This window comes from Biomphalaria glabrata, chromosome 7 (assembly GCF_947242115.1).
Source record: "Biomphalaria glabrata chromosome 7, xgBioGlab47.1, whole genome shotgun sequence".
Classification (NCBI taxonomy): Eukaryota; Metazoa; Mollusca; class Gastropoda; family Planorbidae; genus Biomphalaria; species Biomphalaria glabrata.
In genome coordinates this window covers 3,147,056-3,173,961 of record NC_074717.1, presented here as the reverse complement: position 1 = coordinate 3,173,961, position 26,906 = coordinate 3,147,056, and the positions used below count along the sequence as shown (strand labels likewise).

General features: G+C 40.0%; 3 protein-coding genes across 5 annotated transcripts in view; 2 read left to right on the top strand and 1 right to left on the bottom strand.

Moving 5' to 3' along the window:
• The window catches only part of LOC106067795 (uncharacterized), a 262,134-nt gene that overhangs the window by 141,962 nt on the left and 93,266 nt on the right, over window positions 1–26,906 (top strand). The window lies entirely within an intron of this gene.
• On the bottom strand, window positions 10,331–20,498 carry LOC106067797 (uncharacterized). 2 transcript variants are annotated; one of them, XM_056034304.1, is made up of 6 exons: window positions 19,799–20,498; window positions 18,034–18,222; window positions 16,059–16,085; window positions 14,375–14,416; window positions 11,226–11,288; window positions 10,331–10,483 (listed from the first exon to the last, which is right to left on the bottom strand). In XM_056034304.1, exons 1-6 carry the CDS (start codon window positions 19,920–19,922, stop codon window positions 10,368–10,370), a joined length of 561 nt encoding a protein of 186 aa, XP_055890279.1. In that variant the 5' UTR covers window positions 19,923–20,498; the 3' UTR covers window positions 10,331–10,367. The 2 variants fall into 2 exon arrangements, with proteins under 2 accessions (XP_055890279.1, XP_055890280.1); XM_056034305.1 differs by lacking the exon at window positions 19,799–20,498 and adding an exon at window positions 18,596–18,681.
• LOC129927314 (sialidase-like) lies at window positions 22,285–23,005 on the top strand. Its single transcript, XM_056035783.1, has 2 exons — window positions 22,285–22,304; window positions 22,474–23,005. The coding sequence occupies exons 1-2, from the start codon at window positions 22,285–22,287 to the stop codon at window positions 23,003–23,005; spliced, it is 552 nt and encodes a 183-aa protein (XP_055891758.1).

Sequence of the window (26,906 nt, the reverse complement as noted above, 5' to 3'; positions counted from 1 at the left end):
AAATTTGTTTCATGGAATATATTGGCAGATTGAATGTGTGAGAATCTGTGTACGAATCTGGGATCAAATTTTGCAAAATTATTCATTTAACCAGACAAGACATGAATCAGATAAATGGGAGTATTTACCGATTCCTTCCCTTGGAAAAACTTTTTTTTAAAGTATTATTTTTTTCTATTGCTTGTTTTCTATTCAAACTTCCGCGGGACGGCCGTTTTATTAGAAAATATTGTGCGTATAAAGAGGAGGTGCGTAATGGTTTTGGTAGTTGGAAAGCTACCACTGAAAGGCCGAAGAAGTGTTTATGCATATTCCTTTATAGGGGGGTTGCTGGCCGTTCCACTTATACTTCAGTATTCACAGATATGGCTAAATTAATTGCCTTAAGTCCCCTTAAATAATGGTCAATGCTATTTCTTTCTCACGCATTTCTCCGAACAAGTTGATACTTTAAGCAACTATTTATTGTACCTAACAAAACACGAATCACTATAACAAAAATACACAATTAGTTAATTAATTATTTTGTTTGATATCGAATAAGGGAAATAACTTATACATTGGTAGATGCAGTTTTAAGGACGGAGTTGTTCCGTTTAGACACGCTTTGATTTTTTTTTTTAAAGGATTTTTAAAATTCTGCTAGTTTTTGCTTTTTTTTTTCCACCTGGTCCTCCCAGTCATAAGACTAAGACTAAGACAAATAACTGCTTTATTGATCCTTATGGAAACCTGTTATGATTACAAGGACTCTTTTCTCACATAAAGACAACACAATAGAAACATTCACATGAGCGGAACGCTGCCAACGCTGGGGCTAGTACAAGTTAAATACTAAAGTCTCTGATCCAATAAAAAAAAAATAAAGCAAAACAACAGTCATAAAATTGCTACATCTTGTTTCGGGTAGTAAGGTAGCACCTCAACCCACCCCTCTCTCCCGGCTACACTCATGCGTCACCTTACTGTACAGTATTACTCATTTTTATGAAGTCTATACACGCGGGAAGGGGCTTCCAGTAGAATTCTACACTTTGCCTCAAATTATTGAAATCTTCTAGAGATAAAGCTGTTTCCCTTTTCTTTTAAGTATTGCCAACGTTTTGCGCAGATTGCATATAATATAAATCAGACTTACCCGAAAGAATGGTCAAGACAAGCGAGGGTACAACACTTTGAGCTAACATATTGTAGATGTGATGTAACTGCATTACGTTGCAAGAATCTGTGTGGTGTCAGAAGCGGGCTGTCTTTTAAGCCTCAGCTTTTGGTTTGTAATCGATTCTGGCAATCATCTTAGAGGCGTAATTACTTTGAGCGTTTTGGGAATTATACAAACAAAAACAAACTAGATATATCTTTAGTCCATTGTCAGTCAAGTAGTTTGAAACTAATTCGTAAATAGAAGCGTTATATTTTTGTACAAAGCTTATTTCAACCCACTCAGGTAAAAAGTTTGTACGCGTTATTTCTCCAACACCCAATCTCGGATCAAGCTGAAATTTTGCACAATCATTTCTTTTACAGGACAACACAAGAGTCAATAACAAAATTAGCCAATTAATTTATAAACTGTTGGTAATGAAATTTTTTGGGTTGGTACAATGTAAATAAATTGAACTTGACTAATGTGGTGGTAGAAGATGAATTAGTCCCCTTTATAGGTTTTTGCTGTAAACTGAAACTAACAATAAATATAATATTCTCTAATAATAAGTACCTCACAAGCAGAGTGGTTAGCACGTCGAGGCGCCAGTTTTCACAGCGCGACGCCATGATGCTCTGTCATGTACTTTTGTCTCCCAGCTGGCTGGGTCTATGCTGAACGCCTTCAGAGAAGCTTTGAGGTTGCCTCTGAAGCGTTTTCTTTGTCCGCCTTGCGAGCGCTTCGCTTACTTGGCCATACAAGAGTCGTTTAAGGATGCGGCGATCTTCCATTCTGCAGACGTGTCCTGCCCATCGCAGCTGGGACTGCATCAGGATTGTGTGGATGCTTTGCAGACACGCTCTTCGTAGGACTTCAGTATTTAGTTGTTTTGTTTTTTTGTTTTATTTGTTTTTGCTATTTGACATTCAGTATTTTTCTTAGACATGTCATGTGGAAGTGATTCAGTTTTTTTTTTGTATGTTTAATTAATTACTGGTAATTCATTAATTTGTTCATTAGCAACAAGGGAAACTAATACTTCAGTTTTCACACTATGGCTAAATTTGTTGTGTTTAGTCCCCATAAAATTGTTAACGCTATTTCTCCCTCACGCATACTCAGATCAAGTTATATTTTAGACAAATATTAATTGAGCCTAACAAAACATGAATCAGTGAACAAAAAATAATCAATGGACCTCATTCACCAATCGTATACAAATGACATTTAGCCACGTGGTGCTCTATCTCTTCTATATAATTTACGATCTCATGTTTACTTCATGATGGTTGTCACGTGACAGTTTTTCCCGTTGTTTTATCAATAAAATCACGTGACTAAATGTTGTTTGTTTACTATTGGTGAATGAGGTCCATTACTAAATTAATTATAAGTATTGAATTATTTTGTTTTATATCGAATAAGGGAAATAACTTTGTACATGATAGGGAGTTATAGTTTTAAGGACGGAGTTCTTCCCCTTAGATAAGCTTATTTTTTTAAAGAAGGATCTTTAAACCTTTTATTTTTTTTTTAAACTACACAATGAACCCAAAACGATACATTTCGTTGTCCATCGAATTCTAGTATCTGTAACGTATACTTTTATAATTCCGAGAATTCGCTTATTACAGAAAAAGAATGCCACTGACCACTTTATTGGCATTATAGAACATGTATTCACTGCTTCACAGTGAAGCATATCTGGCACTGTCAGCACTCAGCACTGACAACATATTCGAGTCTTTCAATCTCAGGTTGACCTGATTCAAAGTTTTGTGTATTCAGTTTTTTGTACGTTGTTAAAAACTATTTATCGAAAAGTTAATTTTATTAGCAAAAGGAAAAACACTTGTATCAGTGGAAATCATCCCCTCGGGCCTCCACTTGACGGGTTACCCAAATGAGTGTGCCAGATTAGTTTCTTATATTAAATATTTCGTCATTATCTCAGGTCATGATGTCGAATGCCAAAATGCAGGGGCCCTCAAGGAGGTCAAGCCCCCCCCGGGGACCCCCAAATCCCTAGCTACTCCAATGACTTGTATGTAAAACAGTTTAGAATTTAGTTTACATCAGGATGGCTGTATCGTTGTATGGTCTGTCATCTGTTGGTGTCGTTAGTCCTGGACTTGAACTCTGCCCGCTCCGCTAACCTTGCCTACGCCGAAGGCCGACCCTGATGCAATTATCTTCAGATCTGAAAGAACACCCGAAACATGTATAACCAAGAAACACACACACACATGCACACACACACACCACGCGCACACACACACACATGCACACACACACACCACGCACACACACATGCACACACACACACCACGCACACATACCACGCACACACACACCACGCACACACACACACACCACGCCCACAGACACACACACCACGTACACACACACCACGCACACACACACCATGCACACGCACACACACACCACGCACACACACAACGCACATGCACACACACACACACCACGCACACACACAACGCACATGCACACACACACACAAACCACGCACACACCACGCACAAAAACACACACACATGCACACACACACACCACGCACCACACACACCACGCACATACACACACCACGCACATGCACACACATACACCACACACACACACCACGCACGCACACACACACCACGCACGCACACACACCACGCACACACACACACCACACATACACACCACGCACACACACACATGCACACACACACACCACGCACACACCACGCACATGCACACACACACACCACGCATGCACACACACACCACGCGCACACACACACATGCACACACACACACCACGCACACACACATGCACACACACACACCACGCACACATACCACGCACACACACACCACGCACACACACACACACACCACGCACACAGACACACACACCACGTACACACACACCACGCACACACACACCATGCACACACACACACACACACACCACGCACACACACAACGCACATGCACACACACACATACACACCACGCACACACACACATGCACACACACACACCACGCACACACACCACGCACACACACACACACCACGCTCACACACACACACACCACGCACATGCACACACATACACCACACACACACACCACGCACGCACACACACACCACGCACGCACACACACCACGCACACACACACCACACATACACACCACGCACACACACACATGCACACACACACACCACGCACACACCACGCACATGCACACACACACACCACGCATGCACACACACACCACGCGCACACACACACATGCACACACACACACCACGCACACACACATGCACACACACACACCACGCACACATACCACGCACACACACACCACGCACACACACACACACACCACGTACACACACACCACGCACACACACACCATGCACACACACACACACACACACCACGCACACACACCACGCACATGCACACACACACATACACACCACGCACACACACACATGCACACACACACACCACGCACACACACCACGCACACACACACACACCACGCACACACACACACACACCACGCACATGCACACACATACACCACACACACACACCACGCACGCACACACACACCACGCACGCACACACACCACGCACACACACACCACACATACACACCACGCACACACATACATGCACACACACACACCACGCACACACCACGCACATGCACACACACATGCACACACACACACACCACGCACACACACACACCACGCGCACACACACACATGCACACACACACACACCACGCACACACCACACACACACATGCACACACACACCACGAGCACATGCACACACACACACCACGCACACACCACGCACACACACACATGCACACACACACCACGCGCACACACACCACGCACACATCACACACACACATCACGCACACAAACACACGCACGCAAACGCGTACACACACACCACACACACCACGCACACACCACACACACACACCACGTACACACACCACGTACACACACCACACACACACCACGCACACACACCACACACACACCACGCACACACCACGCGCGCACACACACACCACGCACACACAACGCACATGCACACACACATGCACACACACATGCACACACACATGCACACACACACCACGCACACACACACATGCACACACATGCACACACACACCACGCACACACCACGCGCACACACACACACCACGCACACACCACGCACATGCACACACACCACGCACACACACACCACGCACACACACATGCACACACACGCACCACGCACACACCACACTCACATGCACACACACACACCACGTACCCACACACACACATGCACACACACACCACGCACACACCACACACACATATGCACACACACACCACGCGCACACACACACACCACGCACACACACACACATGCACACACACACACCACGCACACACACATCAAGCACACAAACACACGCACGCAAACGCGTACACACACCACACACACCACGCACACACCACACACACACCACGTACACACACACCACGTACACACGCACACACACCACACACACCACACACACACACCACGCACACACACGCACACACACACACACCACGCATACACACACACACACCACACAAGCACGCACGTTTGGATGGCTCTTTGTAGCTGAATGCAGCTATAATAGCTTCTCTATAGTAACTGGCTTATTATTTAAATCACAACGAGATTCAGCACATGCCACCCAGCAAGTGTGTAGCCCTTCCTTTGTCCTGGTACTGTATTAGAACCTAAGTTTACATCAGTACATTGTGAATCAAGAGTTAACAATACTTGTATTTTATCGATAAGTCGTCTCCTTATTGACTACATCCGCTTCTACCAATTGTAGAGAACTGATTAAATGGATGAATAGAAATGTCTTCTTTTTTTTTTTTTTCTAGTTCGCTTCATCCTAAGCGTGAGAGTAATTACATATGTACATCATGATACAGTCTGGGTTATCTTTTTCTCTATGACTTAACTACCACTTCTTTCTACCTTTATCTTCTTATTTGAAGTAACGTCTGTATTTTATAAGATAAGATCTATACACAGTGCCGGCCTAAGGTCACTGCAAACCTAGGCGGTCGGAGTGGGCGCCGCACTTTCATAGGCCACGCCCAAAATTCTAGGTGTAAATTATGACATTAAAACATTATAACTTATATATAATAGCAGGGTTTCCCAATGAAGACTAAGACTAAGACTGCTTTATTGATCCTTACGGAAATTTGTTGTGATTACAAGGACTCGTTTCTCATTTCTCTGCTCCCCCCCCCCCCAAATAATTTCTTGATTCCATAGTTTTGTATTTAAATACATGACACATCGACTAAACGTTTGTTAAGACTTATAAAAGCCACCGGAAATGATTGAAAGTAAGCTTGTAGGTAGAGGTCTGTCAGGCCAGATTTAGGAGTACGCAACTTGAGTGACGTCACAGGTCTCGAGACTCAAAAAGGGGGGGGGCATCTTCGACGTGTCCACAAAGTTCGAGATTAATCCCTTTTATGAACCGTTGACTCGAAAAGGATTTTATCCCGTGAACAGGATGCAGGATTTGCTGTTGAGAGACCCCTTCTGTCTGAAGGCCCCCATTAACCAGATGATCAATTACACACAAATGTTTGGTCAGGGTCAAGGTCCCTTGAGCTATTGCAGTGAGTTCCCCCATCCCATGCAAGGCTGGATACCAAAATTACCAAAACAACTAATATAGCGATATTTAGGATCTACGATACGAATTAATGATTAGTGGTGATATTTAGGATTAACGATACGTATTTATGATTAGTGACGATATTTAGGATTAAATAGGCATTTATGATTAGTGGCGATATTTAGGATTTACGATAAGTATTTATTATTAGTGGCAATATTTAGGATTAATGATACGTATCTATGATAAGTGGCGGTATTTCGGATTTACGATACGTTTTTTTGGTTAGTGGCTATACGTATTTATGATAAGTGGCGATATTTAGGATTTACAATACGTATTTATGATTAGTGGTGATCTAGTCTAGATGTACGCAAAGTATTCATTTTTAGCGGCCCCCGAAAGGGGAAAAGACGCTATTAGTTTTGTGCGAAATGTCTGTCCGTCTGTCCGTCTGTCCGTCCGTCCCGTTTAGATCTCGTAAACTAGAAAAGATATTGAAAATTCGACATCACAATATTTTAGACCATTCAAAGTTCTGATGCAACGGCTACTTTTTTTTTCTGAAAGCGAAAAATCTAATTTTTAAAATCAGTTATGCAAGCAGTTTTTTAAAGAGAAAAAGCTAATTAGTATGCATTATAAGTTAAACCTAATTTAAAATGAATAGTAATCTTATAAACTTTATTTTTCTGAACAATTTCTTTATTGCGGAAATTTTTTTCTTTTTTTTGAGGATTCGAATAAGAGATTGAGCTTTTTAAAAACAATTAGATCAATTATAAGACATCAGTTAGGCCAGGGGATGCGCGGTGGCTGAGCGGTAAAGCGCTTGGCTTTCGAACCGGGGTTTTCAACTTTGGAATCTTTGGGCGTCTCTGAGTCCACTCAGCTCTAATGGGTACCTGACATCTGAAGATTATGTCAAAAGTACTATTTTAAAGATTCAAAATAAGTCATGTGACCTTGATCCTATTCCAACTTCCTTGCTCCTTGAATGTTTAGATGAGCTTGTACCTACAATTACTAACATTGTGAACTCTTCACTGACTTCAGGCATTGTACCACAATAATTTAAGCATGCACTTGTCAGGCCCTTATTAAAGAAATCCAGTCTTGACCCGGAATGTCTAAAAAACTATCGTCCGGTATCAAATCTTCCCTTCCTGTCAAAGCTTCTGGAGCGCATCGTGTTATCGCAAATTCTTTCTCATCTTGAACAGTACTGTCTCTTGGAAGAATTTCAATCTGCATATAGGAAGTTCCGTAGCACAGAGACAGCAGTGGTCAGGGTACTAAACGACTTACTTCACAATTCCGACAAAGGCCACATATTAATTCTTTCCATGCTGGACTTGTCCGCAGCCTTTGATACGCTAGACCATGAAATTATGATGGCCAGATTCTCTGCAACTTTTGGTTTAGCAGGAGTCGTCCTAAAGTGGCTTGAATCCTACCTGACTGAACGCACCCAAAGTGTCGTTGTTAGCGGGACGGAATCAACAAGCTTACTTTTGAAGTACGGAGTACTCCAAGGATCAGTTCTAGGCCCAGTACTGTTCACTATGTACACATATCCACTCAGCAGTGTCATACGGCCAACCGGCATCTTATACCATTTCTTTGCCGATGACTCACAGTTATACGACTCCTCAGTATCCTCAGAGGTGTCGCATCTGGCACAGAAAATCAGTAGTACCGTTGCAAGGGTGAGCGATTGGATGGTTGAAATAAAACTCAAGATGAACGAAGACAAGACAGAAATAATTAAGATTGGCACTAGGAACAATGTCTCAAAAGTTGAAAGCACAGATTCTCTCTTTATCACGAACTGCCAGCTTCCTTATGTCCATGTAGTGTGGAATCTTGGAGTTTTCTTCGACTCAACACTATCTTTCGACCCACACATAAGTCAGCTCTGCAAGGGTCTTTATCTGCAGCTGCGCAGATTAGGCCAGATCCGACCATATTTAACAACAGAGACAACAAAAACGCTAGCTGTGGCATTCATACTCTCCCGCCTTGACTACTGCAACGCCGTGCTAGCAGGTATACCTGATGACAAAATAGCCAAGCTGCAACGTATACAGAACAACGCCGCTCGAAAAGTCCTTAAAAAAACTAGACAAGATTCTGCTACTACGCTCTTGCGCACGCTCCATTGGCGAGAATCGATTACAAGGTCGCCACACTTTGTCATCAGTGTATATATAACAATGAGATGCCCTTGTACCTTAGCGAACTGATTACTCCATATGTCCCCCAGAGAGCCCTGCGCTCAATGGACTCAACGCTTTTAGTAGTGCCACGTTTCTCCCTCAAAAGCTACGGTCTGCGTGCTTTTTCAGTTCACGGACCAAAGGTTTGGAACTCACTCCCCATTTATCTCAGACAGACAACATGCTACACCACTTTTAAGAAGAACATTAAGACCTATCTGTTTAAAACTTTTTTAGATTAACTGTCATTTTAGCTGTCGTGTTTGTGTTTGTAATGTTATTACAGCGCCTTGAGCCTACATTTTGTTTGTTAACAGCGCTTTATAAATAAAATTATTATTATTATTATTATTAGTTGGGGAAAAGTATAGGCGGTTGGTCGTTGTGCTGGCTACATGACTCCCTCGCTAACAGTAGGCCACAAAAACAGATGAACTTTACATCATCTGCCCTATAGACCACAAGGTCTAAAAGGGGAACTAGTTAGGCCAGGTTCACACATCTAACTTTACATTCACTTACACCTATCCTTTGATCTGTGGGACCGTTGGGGCACTACACAAGATCTGTTAACCTTCTTTCTCCATTCATCTCTCATTTGTCTTTGATATAATTTCATTTGGATGTTCTTTCTCAAAATATTGAAGCCTGCCTGGGTGGACCTCTTCGGGGGCTGATTTTGAGTTTGTGTTTCCACACAAACTGTCTTTGTAACCTTGTCATTATTGATTTGTACGTGATGAAAAAAAAAACCTATTTGCGGTGAAGGCCCAAAATGTTCGTCATAGCTTTGTTCGAGAGTCTAGGACAGTGTTTCTCAAACTGCGTTCCGCGGAACCCTATTGTTCCGTGAAGCCTGAATAGGTGTTCCACGAACTACTGGCATAATTCATTAGAATGCCACGCTGTTAATTAATCTCTCTCCAAAAAAAATAAAATAAAAAATAAGCAAACAGTTTCTTTAAATACTCCTCAGACTGTACGAAGTGTTTTCTTAAGGAAAAAGTTTTGGAAAACACTGCCCTAGGAGATACAACCTCCAAAACAAACCATATAGCCATCTATTAATCACAGCCGACTCTGACAACTGAGTCACTGTGGTAAATATTAGGCCCAGTCAGACCGACGTCACAAAACTAATATCGGCTTACGGCTATTCCCTTTTCGGGACCGCTAAAAACAAAAAAATCTAAAATTATTTTCATAAAACAAAAAATCTATTTTCAATGGAATAGGGTAACTTTATTAATACTAATGTTATCTGCGCTTGAATAGTTGGACAAGAAGACAAAGAACAATAACTGCGAATGACGCTTTGGACATGACCTTCGCTTGACCACTAGAACTTGCTGGATTTCTTTGTTTTTCAACACCTGAAATAAAAGAGAAACTTAATGTCTAAGATTGGCAACAACAACAGTAACAGGAAAAAAAATTTGAAATGCATTTTAAAACGACCATACCTCCTCTAGACAACTTAAAGTCCAAGTCTTTAGAGTGATTGTTTTTTTCTTAATAACTAATGAGTCTCTGATAAGAAAAAGAGGACATATGTCTATCCCACCCCGTTCTTCTTCTTATTCTCCCGATTATCCAATGAATAATTCTTGGCCAATAGAATGTATAGATTAGAATAGTTCTACTACAATGTATAATATTCCAATGATAAGCCTTTTAAATCTAGAAGAAAACTGTGGGTACAAATATTTGTAATAGCAGAGATTTGTTATTGTTAGTTTAGATCTATTAAAAATTTAATTACACGACTGATCCAAACTGATATAACTACGCTTAATTTATGCTTTGTTTTTTTTATTTAAGGTTTTTTTTTTCTATTTTCTTCTTGTTTATGTCCCTTGACTGTACCAACGCTTTGGCGTCAGGAGGAATTCTCAAATATCAATCCGAGCCGCTTTAAGTCCAATTGTTGACTTTTGGCTTTTTAAAAATTAATCATTCACAAATACACAATTTTAATTATTGTTATTTTTTATTTTTTTTTTTTTGGATTTCATTTAACGGAACTCTATTTTTTGTATTTTAGTATTCAGTCGTAAAACACAGCTAGTCAAACTAACCGGATTTGACCTCATGACCTTTAAACTAAATATTCACCTCCTATAGCTGATTGGTTTGATGTGGATCCGTTCAGGTCTTCCAGTGACCTCTTTCCGTTTCCTGTGAACAGAAATGCAGATAGAAATTCTATAGGCCTCTAGGTTATAAAAACATAACAATTTATAACTAACGATACCGACCATAATGAAACAACTGACTTAATGTCTACTAGTCTAACTCTGTCTCCACTATGACTCTATGTTTACTGGTCTAACTCTGTCTCCACTATGACTCTATGTTTACTGGTCTAACTCTGTCTCTACTATGACTCTATGTTTACTGGTCTAACTCTGTCTCTACTATGAATCTATGTTTACTGGTCTAACTCTGTCTCCACTATGACTCTATGTTTACTGGTCTTACTCTGTCTCTACTATGACTTTATGTTAAATGTCTACTAGTCTCTACTATGACTTTATATTAAATGTTTAATAGTCTAACTCTGTCTCCACTATGACTCTATGTTTACTGGTCTAACTCTGTCTCCACTATGACTTTATGTTAAATGTTTAATAGTCTAACTCTGTCTCCACTATGACTCTATGTTTACTGGTCTAACTCTGTCTCCATTATGACTCTATGTTTACTGGTCTAACTCTGTCTCTACTATGACTTTATGTTAAATGTTTAATAGTCTAACTCTGTCTCCACTATGACTCTATGTTTACTGGTCTAACTCTGTCTCCACTATGACTCTATGTTTACTGGTCTAACTCTGTCTCTACTATGACTTTATGTTAAATGTCTACTAGTCTCTACTATGACTTTATGTTTACTAGTCTAACTCTTTCTCTACTATGACTTTATGTTAAATGTTTAATAGTCTAACTCTGTCTCCACTATGACTCTATGTTTACTGGTCTAACTCTGTCTCCACTATGACTCTATGTTTACTGGTCTAAGTGTCTCCACTATGACTCTATGTTTACTGGTCTAACTCTGTCTCTACTATGACTTTATGTTAAATGTCTACTAGTCTCTACCATGACTTTATATTAAATGTCTACTAGTCTCTACTATGACTTTATGTTTACTAGTCTAACTCTTTCTCTACTACGGAAATTGCGATATATAAATGTCATTTACTTGTCGATTTAGATAGGCAGGTTTTTAATAACTTGCGTAATTTTAATATTTTCGTTGTTTTAAATTTCATTTGGAGCCACCAAAGCCACCTTGCTAAGGCCCTCGGGGCTCCAATTATCAAGACCGGTTCTGTTTGTAGGCTATATAGCAGTGATAGGCAAACTTTTTGGGGAGCTGGACCAAATACTTTAAGTGAAAAGTTTGGCAAGCCATAAAAATATAGAAATTAAATTTGGGGTTGAAAGATATCAAATTAAACTAGAGCAAAATGTAAAGCTTTGAGTGGTTTAATAATAATTATTTTTTTTTTACTTTGTTAAATTAGGTCGAAATTATTTGAAAGTGAACTGAGACCGTTATCCGTCAGACTTTTTATCTAAGTTTTATTATTAAAAAGAAAAATCTGCCCAGAAACATATATAGATGCTTACATTGTACACACATTCTACAAGTTTTAGTGTGACATCAAGCACTGGTTTTACATTTAACGCTCATAAACAATTTTTTGTTAAAAATTGTGAGTCCCATTGTTTTGTTTTATTCATTACTACAAAACATGTGGCAGGCCGAATAACATTTTTTTTACGCGGGTCGGATTTGGCCGGCGGGCCATAATTTGCCCATCACAGTTATATAGCGTAGAGTTTTTGGGACAGACCAAGAAATTTTTACAGGGCGTGTGCTGTGTGCTAGCCAGAGATCGTGAATAATAACAATTATATTAAGTTTTTGTTTACACAGAATTTGTTATTTCAAGTTTATTTATTTAAAAATATAATACACCTACATCGGTTCAGTTGTACTAGCTATTTGGAGCTACAAGCCAACAACCGACCAACAACATGGGGGAGGGGCGGCCAAAAATGTTCAGACCCCTTGCAAACTTGAGCGGAAACTTGCCGTATCTTCAATTCTACTCTAGGAATAACTTTTACAACGCTTTAAAATTTATGTAGACAACACTATTTCACCCCCCCCCCTTTTTTTTTAAAAAAAAAAACTAAAAATAAACAAACCACGTTTTAGTGAAATTCCATTTCGTTAATTTGGATTCTATACACAGTGTCAAATTAATGTAAATGAAAAATAATTTTTTTCGCGGGTCGGATTTGGCCCGCGGGCCATATTTTGCCCATCACAGTTATATAGCGTAGAGTTTTTGGGGCAGACCAAGAAATTTTTACAGGGCTTGTGCTGTGTGCTAGCGAGAGATTTCTGGTTAAATACAAATGCAACCACAGGGAGCAACTCGCAGAGGCGGATTACCATGTTCGGCTCCAATAGATAATAATAATAATAATAATAATCTTTATTGTCCGTATGGAAATTTGTCTTACAATTTGTGCATTACACCAAACAAAAAACATTATAACTATAAGAAACCAAAGTGTACATTCACACGAGACTCACTCCTAATTTACATGTGACAAAGTTTATACCAGATTGTTCAGTTATTTAATGATTTGATTGCCAGGGGAACAAAAGAGTGTTTATGTGTCTGTTTGTCAGTTGTTTGCCGGAGACAATAGTGAGGTGTTGAAAGGTGTCGTAAGGGACCAAAACTAGACAATGTGTTTTATAGCTCTATCATTGGAATGTAGTTGGTTATGAATAATTAGAAATACGCTTTAACTATTTTATATTTTTAAAAACAACTTTTGAATCAATATGTCATTCAAAGAATAAGTTAATCAATAGAAAATATATTTTATTATGAGCCATTGATATTTGTTCCATTGCGACCTTAGATGTAAATTGTTTGTATCAATACATGAATCCATGAGTGAAGTTTGAGTAGCTAGTAATTCTTTTCCAAGCTATATACATCAACTGTTAATTTTCTAGGAAAATCGTTGGAGCAATTTTTGAGATCAGCTAAGTTCCTTGCTGGTTCCAGGTTCCATGCAGTGTAGATTAGATTGCGACTATTATAAAAATAATACGCATACATATATTGGTGAAGAAAGTGAAGTAAAACGAGTTTTTGACAAGTGCATAATCAAAGAAATTGAAAAAGACACCAAATGTACCAAATGCACAAAAAAAAAAAAAAAACTTACCTCCAAGGCACATATGATTGAACCATTTCTTACATTTACCTCCTGGAATAGAAAAAAAAAATATGCTGCCATGCATGTTCAGCGGCATGTCTAAAGACCCCATTGAGTTCCCCTTTCAGACCCTGCGGTTTATAGGGCAGATGATAATAAGCCTAATAAGGTCATCTTTTTCTTTGGCCAACGGTTAAGGAGCAGGGTGTCATGTGACCAGCACAACGACCAACTGCCTTTACTTAAATCAGGTATCCGTTAGAGTTGGGTGGACTCATGAGCCTCTAAAAATCCTGAAATTCAGAATCCCAGTCTTCACCAGGATTCGAACCCCGGACCCAAGCCAAGCATTTTACCGCTCAGCCACAGCGCCTCCCTTACAAATATATAAGTGTCACGTATCAATTTAAATAAGCCGAGGTCTAGTTTAAATAACTTAACATATCTATGCCTGTACCGCACGTGTCAAGTGTCAAAATTTCACGTAATCTGACACTCTTCCATCAATAGCATGACATCTTATAGGAAATAATTTGATCCTATCTTATAAAATACAGACGTTACTTCAAAAAAGAAGATGATTACACACATTCTACGCGTCATGCATTCAGTCATGCATATTAACCAATAACTTAAATTCTGCCAAGTCACTGGTTTTCCTGGCTAGCTGAAGCAACCCATTCTATTAGCACTAGGGAAGAAGGTTAAAGATTAGCGTCTAAGAAGAGGCTAGAAAACGCGCGATCTAGAAGGTGCAGTTGTAGAGAAATTTTCATGGAGTTAAGACGTATTTTAGTTTTGAATTGTAACTCGAAGTAACAAGTCTTGTATTTTATTAGATCTAGTATTAATCTGAATAAATTTTATTATTAAGTTTTGAAAGGACTATTCATTTGATACAGTCTGTTTTGTATATTCTATACATGCAGTGATTTTTAGTTGTTGAATTAAAGTTCTGTATTTGAATTAAAAGGATCTTCGTTTAATGAATCTCTAAGATAGCATTTGGATCTAGAGATATACATCTAACAGAATCTTGTATTTTATTAGATCTAGTATTAATCTGAATATATTTTATTATTAAGTTTTGAAAGGGCTATTCATTTGATACAGTCTGTTTTGTATATTCTATACATGCAGTGATTCTTAGTTGTTGAGTTGAAGTTCTGTATTTGAATTAAAAGGATCTTCGTTTAATGAATCTCTAAGATAGCATTTGGATCTAGAGATATACATCTAACAGAATCCCCGGCATGTTATAGTGACTTGTAACATCTGACATCTCAAGAAAAGTCATACACCATTTTAGCACCATCGACGAATTAGCACATCTCAACAATCTTCAACAAGAGCACTTGTGACAATGTCTAGCACTTCCAACAAGAATACTCTGACAGTAAGATATATCAGACTGAGTTAACTCTTTCCCTCCGTAATTATTTTTCTCATTCCGATAGTATTATTCGTTTTCTTCTTTTGTATTTCACTGTGTCCTGTTAGGGTTAAGCTTCAATAACCTTTTTGTTTGTTATCAGAAAATGTTATTTTTGGTATTTAATTATAGGAGAATGCATGCTCTTTTTTACACAACACAAATTCAAGTTTTTAAATCCAAAATCCAATTTAGTTTAATGAGAGTCAAATCAGCGTTGGCATCGTGAGTTAGGAGAGAAAGAGTTAAGTAAATACATACCAAAGACTTGATTTCTCTGATCGTTTGCTGTAAAAAAAAAATTAGATAAACAAATTTTAATTATATAATTACATCCGTGTTCAATGGTTCCTTTAACCCTTAAAGTGCTGAGTTTTTTTTTTTTTTACAATGTGTGCATACAAAATGGAATTACAATTCTAGTGATTAGATTAGAGGCTAAACGACCGTACGCATCTAAAGGGTTAAAGAAAGAAAAAAAGAGCCGCGTCATCTCTCTGCTGTCTTTTAGGGTTCGATCTAAACATGCTGAGAAGCGAGTGGAAAATGTCTTTTGACCCGATCTTTTTGCTTTCTGGGTTTTAGGTCAACTGCTGGTTTTGGTTTTACATCTAACGGCGGATATGCGGACTTGACAGACAGAAGGATTAAGTTGATGCTTTTTTTTTTTTAATATTTTGAATTGTTTGGCATCTCGTTATTTCCTTGGTATATTTTACATATAGAATGCGGCCACTTTCCGTTTGTCGCGCTTTGCTTCGTAGCTTAGAATGATCCGTATCCGCTGTCCATAGCGTATTATTACCATATGTCTCTACATGGTGCTGTCTAGTTTTGGCCTTCCCAATAGTCAACATCGATGATCAGTGCTATTCTTTTCGAATATCTGAAATGAGCGACCAGCTTTATGTTACGTTAATGGCTGATTATCGGGATTCGTTCCTCTTTCGTCCTGTGTATATGACCATGCAAGCCCAATCGATTGAGGATACTTTAAAGAATCTAAAGTCAAGTGGAGTGGTGTCCCTCTTTGTGTGTAAACAGAGCTGTAAGACGATCAGAATAAACAGAAATATCCGTTTTTCACATCAGGATCTGACTCTGTCCTACAGGGTTCTCGGTTGCTGCCTCGGCCTTCACATTCCTACAGGGTTCACTGTTGCCACCTCGGTCTTTACCTACTGGGTTCTCTGTTGCTTCTACTTACAGTGTTCAATTTCTTGCCACTAACAATTTCCATGTCGCTTTTAATTCTCAAACTCAGCTTTACATTTCTTTGTTTTTGCGCTTGTTTTTTTTTGTTTTTGTCGACAAGCTTCGGATAAATACAGAGCTGTTTGTTTTTTATTTGGGCTCGGTTTTATGGTTTTGTTTACCCGACAAAAAATCGCGGACAAACTAGCGCCGACACAATAGCGCGAAATTCCCAGACTAAATAGCGCAAGGCCAAGTATCATGTACTCATTTCTAGTATGTGTAATAAGTACTAGATTTGATTACAGTGAAGATCATCCTACCACCTCACCACTACTACAATTACCACTTCTAGAAATATTTTCACTTTCACCACTACAACCATCAACATTACAACCACTACTATCATTACCATTACCACTTCTACCACCACTACCACCACCACTATCATTGCTACCACTACCACTACCACTACCACCACTACCATTACTACTACCACTACCATTACTACCACTACCATTACTACCACTACCACCACTACCATTGCTACCACTACCACCACTACCACCACTACCATAACTACTACCACTACCATTACTACCATTACTACCACTACCATTACTACCACTACCATTACTACCACTACCATTACTACCACCACTACCATTACCACTTCTAGAAATACTATCTCTTCCACCACTGCTACCATTACCACCTCAACTATCATTACCACTACCACCACTGCTACCATTACCACTACCACAACTACTACCATTACCACCACAACTATCATTACCACTACCACCATTACTACCATAACCACTATATACACTACTACCATTACTATCACTACTACCATTACCACTACCACCACTACTATCCTAAACCATTATATACACTACTACCATTACCACTACCACTACCACAACTACTACCATTACCACTATTACTACCACTACTCCCACTATCACCACTACTACTACTATTACTAGTACTACTACAATAACTAAATTATCATTTGAGCATAGAAATACTTGCTTACCGTGCCACGCATCCACTTTTAAAGTTTCTTCCAATTTGTATAACTCATAATTTAGCTCAAGATATCTTTTGTCATTGAGAACCAGAGAGGCATACTCTTTCCCCAAATTTCTCTCCGCCAATAGCTCTTCCACTAAGCTTCTTTCTACCAGCTTGAAATCAGAAGAATAACACCCATCGGTCGAACTGACTATGTAAATATATAAAGGTAAACACTAGTATTATACTACTGTTAAAAAACTGTTACTTTGCTTACTTCTACAGTCATGATGACTGACTGATCCAATGCAAGACACTTAAAGCAAACCAACAGTTAAAAAAACCTGCACATCATGTTTCGGGGAGTAGGTAGCACCTCACCCCCTCTCCCGGCTACACTCATGCGTCACCTTAATGTACATTAGTACTCATTCTTATGGAGTCTATACACGCGGGAAGGGGCCTCCAATAGAATTCTACAATTTGCCTAAAATTATTTAAATCTAGAGATAAAGCTGTTTCCCTTTTCTTTTAAGTATTTCCAACGTTTTGCGCAGATTGCATATAATACAAATCAGACTTACCCGAAAGCATGGTCAAGACAAGCAAGGGTACAACACTTTGAACTAACATCTTGTCGATGTGATGTAACTGCATTAAGTTACAAGAATCTGTGGTGTCAGAAGCGGACTGTCTTTTAAGAACCTCTTTTCTTGTCACGTGTCAACTTTTGGTTTGTAATCGATTCTTGAAATCATCTTAGAGGCCTAATTACGTAGAGCGTTTTGGGAATTATACAAACAAAAACAAACTAGATATATCTTTAGTCCATTGTTAGCGTTGCATTTTTGTACAAAGCTTATTTCAACTCACTCTGGTATTTCTCCACCCAATCTCAGATCAAGCTGAAATTTTGCACAATCATTTCTTTTACTTGACAACACAAGAATCAATAACAAAATTAACCAATTAATTTATTAGCTATTGGTAATCAATTATTTTGTTTGGTATCTCGAACAAGGGAATGAAAATGTACTTGACTAATGTGGTGGTAAAGATGAATTAGTCCCCTTTATAGGTCGCCGCTCTAAATTGAAACAAACAATAAATTACTATACAATCTTCTCTAGTCATAAGTACCTCACTAGCAGAGTGGTTAGCACGTCGGCCCGAGGAGGCGTGAACCACTAGTTCGAATCCAGGTTGTTCTCCTTTTTTAAAATGCTTTTTTCAAAACACTCTGGTCTGTCTGGTAAATAGTATTTACACGATGTTTCTCCCATACCCATTCTCGAATCAAGCTAAATCTTCGCACAATTATTCATTGACATAGACAAGACATGAATCAATAAAAAAAAAGTAACGAATTAGACAAATGATGAATCCATTTTAAAAACTTAACAAATTAGACAATTGATTACTGGTAATTAATTATTTTGTTTTAAAACAACAAGGGAAACCAATACTTCAGTATTTAGATATATGGCTAAATTTGTTGGGTTTAGTCCCCTTAAATAATTGCTATTTCTCCCTCACACATTCTCTGATCAAGTTGATACTTTAAACAATTATTTATTGTACCTAGCAAAAACATGAATCAATAAAGAAAATACTAAATTAGTTAATTAATTATAGGTAATTAATTATCTTGTTAGATATCGAATAAATGAAATAACTTGTACATTATTGGTAGATATAGTTTTAAGAACGGAGTTCTTCACCTTTAGAGAAGCTTTCTTCTTTTTTTTTTAAAGAAGGATTTTTTAAGCTTTGCATAAAAGGCCCACCAGCAATCCAAAACGATACATTCCTTAGTCCATCGAACTCTAGTATCTTTGACATATACTTGGATAAGCCGGAACATTCGCTTATTACAGAAAAAAAAATGCCAATGACGACTTCATAAAACATGTATTCAGTGCTTTACAGTAAAACATATCTGGCACTGTCAGCACCCAGCACTGACAATATTCGAGTCTTTAAATCTCAGGTTGACCAAATGCAAAGTATTGTGTATTCACTTTTTGTAGGTTATTAATCATTATTTATCGAAAAGTTAATTTCTTTATAGTAGAATGAAACACTTGTATGTAAGAGATTTTAGAATTTAATTTACACCAGTATTGCTGAATGGCCCTGTTGGTCTGTGCTCTGGGCTGTCGTTTGTTGGTCTAGTCAGTCCTGGGCTTGAACTCTGGCCGCTGCTATCTACGTCGTCCTGCGGCAGGTTTGGGCTAGAGGGCCTAGGCGAAGTGAGTTTGGTGGCCCCCAAGGAAATAGAAACATTTTAAATAAACATTGAAAAAAAAGAGAGATAGCAATTGATTTAAAACCTAGTGTACTCCAAACGGAACATTGGTCAAAAGTTTCTCTTTTTCTTTTCTTTAAAAAAATTGCTTTGACTCCAGCTGCCTAGTTTACATAAGCCTAAGTCTGGCTCAGGTGCATTAATCTTCAGATCTGAAAGAACAGCATATACATGTACAACAATTCGCACACAAACACACATGTTTGGATTGCTTTCTATAAATAAATGCAGCTATAATAGTTGCTCTAGTAACTGGCTTATTCAAATCACACAAAGATTCAGCACATGCCACCCAGCAAGTGTGTAGTCCTTGCTTTGTCCTGGTAGTGTGTTACAACAAAAGTTCCCATCAGTGCATTGTGAATCAGAGTTAACAATACTTTAATGTTATCCTCAAGAGGTCTCAGTATTGACTACATCCGCTTCTAACAATTATAGAGAACTGATTATATTGATGATTTGGTGGGAAGCGTGGTCGAGAGACTAAGTGCGCTTAAACTTGTCTTGTCTTGGCTACCTAGAAAGGGGCTCGAGGTTCGACACCCGACTCGGGCAGAGTTTACGTGAGTGCCTAAAGGCAGCACGGAAAACCAACTCCTAGCTACACCCTAGCCCCCACTGGTCCACAAATGAGATTGGACCAAAGCGCTCCGAGCATGCTATAAGCATGAAAGTAGTGCTATAGAAAAGCTTTAATAATAGAACTGTCTTCTTTTTTTTTCTAGCTCACGCGTGAGAGTAATTACATATGTACATCATGATACAGTCTGGGTTATCTTTTCTTCCCTAAGAATCCTCTACCACTTCATCTACCTTCATCTTCTTATTTCAAGTAACGTCTGTATTTTATAAGATAAGATTCTATACACAGTGGCGGCCTTAGGTCACTGCCACCTATGCGACCGCAGTGGGCGCCGCACTTCCATAGGCCCCGCCACAATTCTAGATGTAAATTATAAGATTAAAACATTATAACTTATATATAATTGCAGGGTTTTCACAACCTCCTAGTTTTCCAGAACCTCTTGGAAATCTGTTGAAATTGCAAAATATACGAAAAAGTCCTGGAAATCTTAAATTATTAAAATCTTCTGAAAAATAGACTTAAATGTCAATAGTCAATCCTATATCATATGCGCGACTCAAAAAAAAAACGGCATTGTCAGCTTTTCTTTTATAAAAAAACGGTATTGCAAAAACGAATGTATTTTCTAATACAAAAACTTAATTTTGACATTAGGCTTATCCCAACCCAGACTGAGCCTCGCGCTATCCGTTGCTACACAGAATGTCTTGTGGAAGTCTCTATATACATTCGCTTAAACAGGATTCTTTCTCGGAGAGGGTGCACAACATAGTAGATTCAATTTGAATGACTTCCCTTAATCTACGGTAAAACAAGTTCCCCTTTCAGATGTTGTGATCTATAGGGCAGGTGATGTAAAAGTCACCTGTTTCTGTGGCCTACGGTTAACGAGGGTGTCATGTGGCCAGCACAACGGCCAACCGCCTTTACTTTTCCCAAACTTATGTCAGGTACCCATTAGAGCTGGGTGGACTCAGAGGCGCCCAAGGACCCCGAAATTGAAAATTCCAGTCTACACCAGGATTCGAACCCGGGACCTCCGGTTCGGAAGCCAAGCGCTGGTTTACCTCTCAACCACAAAAAAAAAAAAAGTACACAATATTGATCTAATTTATATTGCACATCTACCTGTATAACAGTATTACCGTTGACTAATTATTAAATGAATTTCAGATACACATATTAACGTACCTATATTACTGAAGCCTATGTAATTTGATGTTTTATTGTGTTTGAAAATTTTGATTAAAGTGAGGAGGATTCGCGCAACACGCAGTGGCGTAGCTAGAGTGGTGGAGGAGAGTTTGAAAATTCCCCCGGGCCCCGACTTGAGGGGCCCCCAAATGAGTGTTTTTTTTTTATATTAAATATTACGGAAAATGCCGGAGCCCCCAAAGAAGTTAAGTTCCCTAGGCTCCATTACGATGGAAAATTCTTAGCTTCGCCCCTGGCAACAGGCAAGACGTCGACCTCAGTCTCTCGCCCTTATCATCTTTTTTCCAGAAGCAAGATTTGGTCAAGGCGTGCGGGTAGTATATATTTTGTAAGCACACCACAGCACACCACAGCACACCACAGCAAGCACACCACAGCACACCACAGCACACCACAGCACACCACAGCAAGCACACCACAGCAAGCACACCACAGCAAGCACACCACAGCACACCACAGCAAGCACACCACAGCCCACCACAGCACACCACAAAACAGCACACCACAGCACACCACAGCACACCACAGCAAGCACACCACAGCAAGCACACCACAGCAAGCACACCACAGCAAGCACACCACAGCACACCACAGCAAGCACACCACAGCAAGCACACCACAGCAAGCACACCACAGCAAGCACACCACAGCCCACCACAGCACACCACAAAACAGCACACCACAGCACACCACAGCACACCACAGCACACCACAGCAAGCACACCACAGCACACCACAGCAAGCACACCACAGCACACCACAGTAAGCACACCACAGCACACCACAGCAAGCACACCACAGCAAGCACACCACAGCAATCACACCACAGCACACCACAGCAAGCACACCACAGCACACCACATATACAACACAACTACTCATTAAGTCTCACTTTGTTTATTCACATTTTAATACACGGGTTAAATAATAATATAACAATAAACTATGTAACTTTAAAAAAAAAATCAAAACAATTATTTTAGGAGAGGTGAAGTCATCAGAAACGCTTACTTGGCATGCGCAACTGTTTGGCACTTTTTAACTCCCTTCAGATGTCGAGAATGTCGGATAACTCTTTCACTATTCTATTTCGTTCTTTTCTATTCGCTAGGGGAAGATAGCAAGAATCAAATAAAGTGAACAAAATGGATTATCTCACTTTTAAAGTCAGTGTGTATGTGGGGACAAGTAAAAATTAAAAACTTTGTTAAAAACCTGGCTGAAATGGGGTGAACTATAGAGATAGAGGACGAGGCACATTTCTTGTTCCATAAGCTGGAACAAATTCGTAAAAGTTCTCATAAACTTCATTCTTTTCTGCCGTTACAGAATGGAATGGGTTGCCTGAATCAGCCTAGTAAACCAACGACTTAGCAGAGTTTAAGTCGCTGATTAACACGCTTGACTAAATTGATGTATAAAATGAGTTATTCTCTTCTTTTTTGAAGTAACGTCCGTAATCTAATAGGATCTATACGATTGAAACGTTTCTCTAATAGACGACTTCCGTACAGCCTTTTTTAAAACCTTTTTTTTTTTTCAATTTTCTGGAGTCTGAATTTCAAGTCATAGCTACAATATCGAAGGCTGCCGTGTTTTGTAACTATTCAAATCTACGGTTTTATTCGTCTCCAATATCGAAGGCTGCCGTGTTTTTTTAACTAAACTATTCAAATCTACTGTTTTATTCGTCTACAATATCGAAGGCTGCTGTGTTTTGTAACTATTCAAATCTACGGTTTTATTCGTCTACAATATCGAAGGCTGCCGTGTTTTGTAACTATTCAAATCTACGGTTTTATTCGTCTACAATATCGAAGGCTGCCGTGTTTTGTAACTATTCAAATCTACGGTTTTATTCGTCTACAATATCGAAGGCTGCCGTGTTTTGTAACTATTCAAATCTACGGTTTTATTCGTCGCTTGTTGGTTTCAAATTGTTCACGTGTAAAAGATGTTGTTAGTATCTTTTCTACTAGTGTGACCAATCCGGTCCTCTCGGCGTCATCTAGTACACTGTGATGCCATGTTCTTTTTGGTCTTCCTCTACGTCTTGTTCCCTGGGGGGTTCCACTCTTAAGATCTGTCTAGCGCTGACACCTTACATTAAAATGATCTTACATTAAAAAGATCTTATATTTTTTATAAATAAATGTACTATATATTAAATAGAGGTATACTTCTGATTTGTGTTGATAGATAAAATAAATATTCATTAATTAATACATTAATAACTCCATAATAATGTATCGTCCATTAAACTTTTTAAAAAATGTCTTTGAGAATTCATTTCCTTTAAATGTAAAATTTAAATTTAAAATATGTAATAGTTTGGCAGATTTATCTCAATATATTAAACTAATTTAATGAATAATAATTTAATTTAAGCTAATTTAATAAATACCTTCAAGGACCAATGCTGTAGAAAGAAACATTTTGTAAAAAGATTAATAGTAGTAGGAAATATTTAAAGCATAGACCTCGATATATTATATCGAGGCTTGACATGGAGATCTTACACTACAAAATATACCTTCAAGCCCAGTGCTATTTTTTGCATACACTGATGGGTCGGCATCAATAGATTCTGGAAGAGCAGGCTATGGAGCCTACATCGACTTTCTTGGCTCTTACACAGTCAAAATCTTTGGACCATGTGGTAGTGTTTGCAGTTTTGATGCGGAGACCATGGCAGTCTGTGAAGCCTTAGAAGTCATTGACTCTCAACTCGGCGAGGGACATTTGAGGGCAACACAGATTGTTGTGGTCACTGACTCAAAATCTGTACTACAGGCTTTGCAAAGCCCCGGACCATGGCCCCCCAATATCAACACTGTCATCATGGCTTCACATAACATCAAACAACGCTATGGCACCCCTGTAATAATGCAGTGGGTACCGAGTCACATAGGTGTGACTGGCAACACAATCGCAGACTCTTTGGCCCACCAGGGAGGGCAAATTCCACCCACTGATCAGGCTGTAAGCTTTCATCACGCCCTGGCTATAATACAAAAAAACAGCAATGGAAAAGTGGTTTGAGTGCTGGGACAAGTCCCAAAAAGCCCGTGGAGTCTGGGAGCGCATGAGGCGCCATGACCACATTTACCTGTGGTGGAGGCTGTCCAGGCCTGAGCAAGCTATTATAGCACAGTGCAGGACAGGCCATTGTCCTGTTGGCTCATATTTCTCGCGGCTATGGCCAAATTTCGATTCACGGTGCCCCCGCTGCGGGGAAGAAGCGGAAACTGTGCCTCATATTCTGTTTGACTGCCCCAGACTTGCTGATCTCCGTCTCGACAGGTCTGGGAAACCCAAATTCTCGACCTGTATGGCGACATTTATGCACTACACAAGACAGCAGGGTTTCTGTCCAGGGCTTTTGCAAGAGAGGATTTGAGCCTCTCAAGCCCTCACTCTAATGGAGTTTGATGATGGTGATGATACACTACAAAAAATGTCATGAAATTAAAAAAAAATGAAACAAGGCATTGTTTTGTCTCAGATCCTTATAGAAGAGTTGAGAGAACCACCGCTTGGTAGACATTGATTTTTTGTAGGCAGGCGGAGCGATTTATTCGTCAAACTCCTGCCGAGTCAGAAACCCCATTGACAACGAAAAACATGCTGAGAATTACTCCCTTAGAGCACGTGAGAGGAAGCGAGCAGTGAGTCTTAAGGTTGCCTTATCCCCGTACAAGGACAGCCTCTGTGTCGTACATGAACCAGTATTCTCTCTATCTATACCTTGTCCCAATCGTCCTTCGTGCAGAACTCTGCATTCATAAAGAATGTGGTCTATTGTTTCATCGTCCTCCATGCAATGGCGACACCGTGTGTCGTAGTTCTCCTTCCATCGTCCGAGGTAAGCACCAATTGGACAATGTCCGACTCGGAAATGGGCTAGGACTGCCTGTTCCGCACGATTAAGTTGCCACCATGCATCCCTTCTGTCTGGTCTCCTCATTGCCCGATAAAGCTCACGCCCCTTGTCCGAAGAATCCCAGCCGTCGTGCCAAAGTGTCAACATGCGCTGGTTGACTAGGGATCGTACACTTTCATATGAGTACGGTTCATCATTTTCGAGCGCCGTTGCGACCGCGGTTTTCGCGAGCTGGTCAGCCAAATCGTGGCTGACCACCCCACAATGGGCGGGCACCCATTGCAAAGTAACGTTCACGCCGAATCGTAGGAGACGCCCTCCGACCGTTAGGACGTCCCATGCCCTTCTAGCACCTTCATCCAGCCGTTCTATGGCCTCCAGTGCGGCCACCGAGTCCGTGAAAAGAACTATGTCGTGCGCTGACGCAGTCCCGTTACGTACCATCGTAGCCACCCAGTCCAGTGCTTGGAACATTGCTTCGAGTTCAGCCTCGAGGCTGCTTTTCTGCTGACAGGATCCACTGAGCTCGTCACTTTCGGGATTGCCAGAGAGTCGAACTACCGCTCCGTACTCAGCTTTCACAGTTCCCTCGAGCGTCCGCACAGAACCGTCTGTGTAGATGGTGGTTACTCCGGCTGGATATGATGCGATAGTCTCTCTGGCTGCTTGTAGTAGCCGTGTGGTAGGACTCTGCTTCGTCACCACTGGGTCAAGTAGGCTCTTCCGTATCGTCGGCATGCCGAGAGCCTCCATCGGGAAGATAGAACCGGACGGGGATAGAGCAGCCCGCTCCACCGGCAGATTCGCCTCTCTGACCAACCCGCGTGCCACATGCATGAAACAAGGCCGGTTTTTGAGGCGTCTCCTACCCTCCCAGTTGTCGACCAGACTTCTTAGTGAGCA

Coding starts and splice junctions, on each gene's coding strand:
- LOC106067797 (XM_056034304.1), bottom strand. CDS start 19,922: ATGTTTTATGAAGTCGTCATTGGCATTTTTTTTTCTGTAATAAGCGAA. Junction 16,086..18,033: donor AAAAGTGGATGCGTGGCACG/GTAAGCAAGTAT, acceptor TTTTTTTTACAG/CAAACGATCAGAGAAATCAA. Junction 10,484..11,225: donor AAACCAATCAGCTATAGGAG/GTGAATATTTAG, acceptor CTTTTATTTCAG/GTGTTGAAAAACAAAGAAAT.
- LOC129927314 (XM_056035783.1), top strand. CDS start 22,285: ATGCCGGAGCCCCCAAAGAA. Junction 22,305..22,473: donor ATGCCGGAGCCCCCAAAGAA/GTTAAGTTCCCT, acceptor AGCACACCACAG/CACACCACAGCAAGCACACC.